The sequence below is a fragment of the Leptonychotes weddellii genome, chromosome 4 (assembly GCF_054177405.1).
Source record: "Leptonychotes weddellii isolate Sample4059 chromosome 4, ASM5417740v2, whole genome shotgun sequence".
Classification (NCBI taxonomy): domain Eukaryota; kingdom Metazoa; phylum Chordata; class Mammalia; order Carnivora; family Phocidae; genus Leptonychotes; species Leptonychotes weddellii.
The window spans coordinates 84,739,746-84,745,673 of NC_138372.1; the positions used below are offsets into that span (position 1 = coordinate 84,739,746).

General features: G+C 57.6%; 1 protein-coding gene across 1 annotated transcript; it reads left to right on the top strand.

Moving 5' to 3' along the window:
• Positions 1-651: 651 nt before the first annotated feature.
• On the top strand, positions 652-2,175 carry UBL4B (ubiquitin like 4B). The gene has a single exon (XM_006732854.2). The coding sequence runs from the start codon at positions 1,528-1,530 to the stop codon at positions 2,173-2,175; it is 648 nt and encodes a 215-aa protein (XP_006732917.2). The 5' UTR covers positions 652-1,527.
• The last annotated feature ends 3,753 nt before the right edge of the window (positions 2,176-5,928 follow it).

Here is a 5,928-nt window from a genome sequence, read left to right on the forward strand (position 1 = left end):
TCCTGATCAGTGGGCTCGGTTTCCCTATGGACTAGAATTTGGGTCGATGCCGTGAGTGAGAACCTGGCCCGAGGCTGCCAGGGCCTGAAGAGAGGGGTGGTGGTTGGAGTGACCCTGGGCAGGGGATCCGGGCTGGGTGCTATGCCAGGGCAAGGTCTGAAAAGTCCAAGGGTGTTGGCAGCCTGGAGGAGGTGGTTTTGAACCAGCGTTCAAGTGTTGCCCAGGTTGGAGGGAGGAGAGAGGAGGTGGGAGCCGAGCATAGCCGCGGAGCACGGAGAGGGGGGAGAGTTGGGGAGCTGCGAGGGGCTCCCCGGTGAAACCACCCTACCGGATGGGGAGTCAGCCAGGCCTTCTTCACACTCGCTCATTTCTAAAATGCATTATGATACCTTCCTCGCAGGCTTAAATGTGCCAGCATATAGAAAGGGCTTGACCCAGGAGACCTTTAACAAGTGGGACAGAAAACTGAACCCAGCAGAAGGAGCTGACGGGCAGAGGCAGAGGCCCCACGCGTGTTCCCTGTTGGCCGCGGAGCCCCGGCTGTCTCCGAGTGCCCAGCGCCCCGGAGCCCCGGAGCAGATGGTTCAGGAGGCCACATGCACTAAGGGTGAAGACACAGCTGTGCTGCTGCTTGCCGTGTGGGTGAGCCGAGCTCCATGGTCTGTCCTCTGCGAATGGAGAACATAGCAGTAGTGCCTCTGAGGTGGTGAGGAGTCCGTAGGGCAGGGCCGGGCAGCAGGCACAGCCGGGGAACCCACTGCATCCTCCCTGCACTCCCGCTCCCCAACCCCTGAGGGCTCCCACTTGCCAACGCCTGCAAATCTCTGCGCACCGGTTTTCTCTGGTCACAGAAGCATGCTCTGCACCTGCGCAGGCCACGCAGCCGAGGTCAGCACCCCCACTAGCCAAGGGCGGGAGCCCGAGCACACAGATCCAGCATCTTTGCTCCTCAGGTGGTACAACTCAGGGGTCTACTCTGAACCTTCCGGAGCATGCAGCAGGATGGAAGCCTCCCCGGTGACTCACGAGGGCCACCTGCTCATTTCTGCAGTTTTGGCTTCCCTCGCTGCCTTGTCTCACCTCCTCACCTCCTACTGCCGCTTCCCGGGGTCACCCCCCCAACTCAACAGGTGCCCTGGAATCCCTGTCCCCGTGTCTGCTTCTGGGAACCCCAATCCGAGAGAGCGTGTCAAGTGCTTGCCAGAGAGAAGACACTTGATAAATAAACGTTAGCCACTAGATTGAAAGCTTCATGAGGGCAGAAAGTATCCACCGTGATCCCATCTCTCCTTGGGGACAGGTCCTGGCGAAGAAGGCACCCAATACGTATGTGTTGAATGAGTCAACGAGGACGTATTTCTTTCTGCTACCCTCTCCTTTTGGACCCTCCTGCTCCTTAACCTACTGTCCTTTCTCCCTTTATGGAGGAAGGATGTCCTGTGCCCAAAATGTCCCTCTGACTTCCCCAGAGTCCCGCTCTCAAAATGAGCCCTCACGCCGCATTGTGACATCATAGAGCATTAGCCAATGGCTGCCCATGGGGGGCTGGCCCCTGGCCTCCTGGGACCACCGCCCTCCATTGATAGGGAGAAGCCACCTTCTCCTGTACTGGCCCTTAACCCTCAGGGCAGCGGCGGAGCATGGATCCCTCCTGATTCTCTTCTTGGCCCGATGATTCTCACGGTCAAGCTGCTCCTGGGCCGGAGATGCAGCCTGAAGGTGTCAGGGCAAGAGAGTGTGGCCATGCTGAAGAAGCTGGTGTCAGAGCGACTGCAGGTGCCCGAGGAGCAGCAGTACCTGCTCTTCCGAGGCCAGCGTCTGGCTGATGACAAGTGTCTCTCCGACTACTGCATCGGGCCCAATGCCTCCATCAATGTCATCATACGGCCCTTGGCGAAGACAGCGGCCGCGGAGGCCGGCCAGCCCCAGCCCCTGTGGCACTGTCTGGGCCTGGTCCTAGCCAAACACTTCGCGCCCCACGACACCAAGGCAGTGCTGCAGCTGCTGAGGCGGGAGCACCAGGAGCGCCTGCAGAGGATAAGCCTGGGGGCCCTGGAGCAGCTGGTGCAGGACCTCCTGATGGAGGCGCCCTTGGGGGAGGAGGGGCCTGAGGCTGAGACCTCGGAGCCCCAAGACAAAGAGGAGGAGGAGGAGGAGGGGAAGGCTGATCAGTAAACTGGCCTATCCTGCTTGAGTTTCCATGCTCAAATTCGCCTGGCCTCATCCTTCTGTGGTCCCTGGTGACTCCGCACTCGCCCCTGTGGCGGCAGCTGCATCCTTACCCCTTCTTGAAACTTCAGAGCAGCCGGAGGGATTGTGGACCCGTCTGTCCTCTGGTATCCCCTCTGAAACATAGTGTGATCGCACCCCATTGCCATCCTTGAAGGGGTTCTGATCACCCCGTGGATGGTCCTAAAGGGGTAGTCAAAGGCAGCTTCCCCCTCCTGGGCGGGACACGCTCACCTGGGCTGGACAGCCCCTCCTGGGCAACCTCCCAGGCTGTCAGCAAACCTCCTGCCCAGAGTCTCCATGGCTTTAGACAGAGCCTCTTCCTCCTTTGGGACAGTGAAACAGATAATGTGAGTTCATTTTTGTCCGTCCCCAGGCCATGCCACCTACCCTCGAGATGTCTGACAGCCGAGAGACGAGGAATGGCGGGTAGCTGCCGCTTGACCTCTGCGTGAGGCCATCCCTGCTGTCTGCTTGTGCTTGCACAGCTCAAGCGGCAGGGCTCGGAGAGGCAGGCGTGGGAGGAGAGCACCTTCTGTGCGTCAGGCCTGGATTCTTAGGGAGACACACACAGACCAAGAATAGCCGGAAACTGAAGCTTGGGGCAGAAAAGGTGGTTTGCACACTCCCTCCCTGTGGTCTGTGGGCCAGATCCCTGCCTCACCCCCTGCCCCAAGTCTCGTCAATTGGTAGGTGTCCCTGAGCTCCCCCTTCCCTGCCCAGCACTGCCCAGGCTCCCCGGGACCAAGAATGGTACCAGTCAGCATCCCTGCCCTCACAGAGCTTGTGGATAGAGAGACAGGGCAGAAATGTGACAAGAAGGCAGCGACAGAAAACAGAGTGTAGCCCGTGTGATTAGATAGATACCCAGGTGAAGCCTCCACCTCGCAGGGCGCCCAGCTGCCATGGGGGCGCCTGTCTCGCAGGCTACAGGGATGCCAGGCTTTTCCTCTGTTCTGGTGGAGAGAGTGGTCCTTCCCAGGGCTGAGGAACCCTCACCCTGTGTGTGAGGGGGCAGGGAGCTCCCTGAGAGCCTGTCCTCCCGGGTCCTTGAAGTGCTGTTACTACAGTCGCTCTGTCCTGTGATGGAGACGGAGGGGGGATGAAGGACGAGGTCCTGAACGGAACATGCAGGGCCCGCTTCCCCGGAAGGCTTCTGTCCTTGGCCTGGGGGCCCCGTTGCTGATTCGAGTCCCAGTTCAGCCATGGGCTTGCGGTGTGACTTTGGCTGACTTACTCTGCCTGTCTCATGCTTGTGATTTCACCTGTTAGAGGGGCATCACTCATCAGTTGAGCCTTGACCCACATGGGTCTGAACTGTGTGGGTCCACTTCTAGGTGGATATTTTTCGATAAATACAGTACAGCACTGTAAATGTATTTTCTCTTCCTTAGGATTTTCTTAACATTTTCTTTCCTCTCACGTTACTGCAAGAATAAGGTATATAATATATATATAACATACACAGTATGGGTTAATCGACTGTGTTTTGGTAAGGTTTCCGGTCAACATTTGCCTGTTAGTAGTTAAGTTTTGGGGGAGTCAAAAGTTTTATGTGGATTTTTGACCGTGTGGGGCCGGGTAGGGGGTTAATTGTCTTATGATGCCAGGTGCTATCTCAGCCCCTTGTGTGAGGGCAGGAGAGGGAGGAGGATTCCCCACGTAAAACGAGGGTGGGAGGGTGAGCATGAGTTAACCCGACTTTTCACGTTGTATTCATCAGGCCGTGATTACCAGCCATGGAATGCTAACAGCATCTACTTCCCCCCGCCAGATGTTTGGGAGGGTTATAGTCATGAAGACTGCGCAATCCAGAGTGACGTCTTCCGCGGGGGCAGTGGCATGGCTGGGAGAGCCCCCCCGAAACCAGGTCTCTGGCTCTGTGAGCCTGCTTTGTAGCAGAGAGACCCTCATTCAGCCAATGAGCATCTCCTCCACCGATGCCCCAGCCTCTGCCCCACCGGCCAAGAGGAGAGGGAAGTCGGGTCTCTGAGGCTGTGAGCTCTGTCAGGTGTGACCTCTCCCCGGGGGCACTGAGGGGACACTCAGCATGGGGGGGCTGCCAGCAGCACCCACCAGCCCGCTCCTTGGTTCCCCTCTGGTCCTGCTCCCGCTCCCGCTCCCAGGCGGGTCCTCCACCCTCCATCCTACACAGAAGAGACTTTCTGAAGGTTCTGGGAGCGTGTTTGTGCTGGGGCTGTGCCATTTGCCAAGGGGGAAGAGCCTATTATCTTTACATTAGGGGAACTAATAGCCCATTTCCCAAGAAATCTGTGGGCGATAAAATTAAGTGAGCCGTTTTATTCCTTTTGCTGAGAGAAACTGGCATGAAGGACGGGGAAGCCCTTGTCTTCTCTCTAGTTAGTGGGGGTGTCGGGGCTGGCTGAGGGCACCACTTCCACTGCCTCTGTCCCCAGAAGCATCTCCGGACAGCCAGCTTTGTGTTTCTATCCACAGAGAAATCTGGCTTCTCCTGGTTCCTTCATGCATCAGCTGCAGGCCAACACTCTCAGTCCCCTGGCTCCCGGCAAAATGGTCTTTCTGCTGGAAACAGGCACAGCATCCTTGTTCCTGTGTTATTTTATCAGTCCTTTATTCTTCGATCAATAAACACTGATGGCAGCCCTACTATGTGCCAGGCTTTCTGCTAGTGATTTAGGCTGATAGAGGCAGGGTCCCGCCTTTCTGAGAAGGCAGAAGGAAGCGCGCCCCCTTGTACCCCGTGCTGCATGGTACAGCAGAGGGAGCTCGAGAAGCCCCTCCGGTCCTGCCAGGGCCCATGCTTGAGCTGCGGTGATGTGTTGGTAGCTGGGGGACATCGCTGTTATCCCAAGTCCTAAATGATGGGGCAGGGAATGGTCTTTCAGGATGGAAACTCTTCTGGATGTTGGAGAAAGAGGGGACTTAACAATGTTCTAGGGGCTACAGAGACCCCGATGCCTGATTTGATTAAAAGCAAGTCACGGGTCCCGCCCACATTCTTGGGAAAGAGATCTCACAAAGGCACAGCCACGGGGAGATAGAGATCGTGGGGGGCCACCTAGTAGCCTGTCCCCCACAGTGGGTGTTGTGTTGTATAGGTTTGCTGTATGAATGAAATCATTGATAATAAATCCACTAAAGGCTTAGTCTCAGCCCAGGAGCTGTGCTCGCCCCAGCCGAGCCTCAGGGAGGCTTCAAGGAGGAGGTGGCATATGAGCTGGTGAGGGATAGGAAAGGAGGGCAGTCGAAGGAGACGCGAGGGACTTTTCCTCACGTCACGCCTGGAGAACTGTCACTTGGTTTAGCACAGCCAGCTTCTGACCTTGCTAGGTGCCTCATGACACCCGGAGCCACACAGACACACCCCGGGTGCACAGCTGTAAGCCCAAAGACAGCCCCCATACCTCCGGCCCGTAGGGTGGCGTCTACAGGGGCAGAGCCAGGTTTGCCGAGTGAGCTGGAGGCTCTGTGCCACTTGCAGTGTTAGGGCCCAGACCTGCTGGAGCTCAGGCTGCTGGAGCCCCGCGGGCTCGGCCCCGCCCAGGCAGCCCAGCCAAAAGATCCCACGCAGCAAATTCAAGGACCGAAAAGGGAGACTTTGCTGAGCCAAGTCCAGGAACTGCTAGGGCTGCTGGAAGAGGTGGCGCGGACCAACTTTGCTGTGTCCAAGTGATGCCTCGTGTAGTCAGGACGGGGGTGTTCAAAGGACGCACAGGG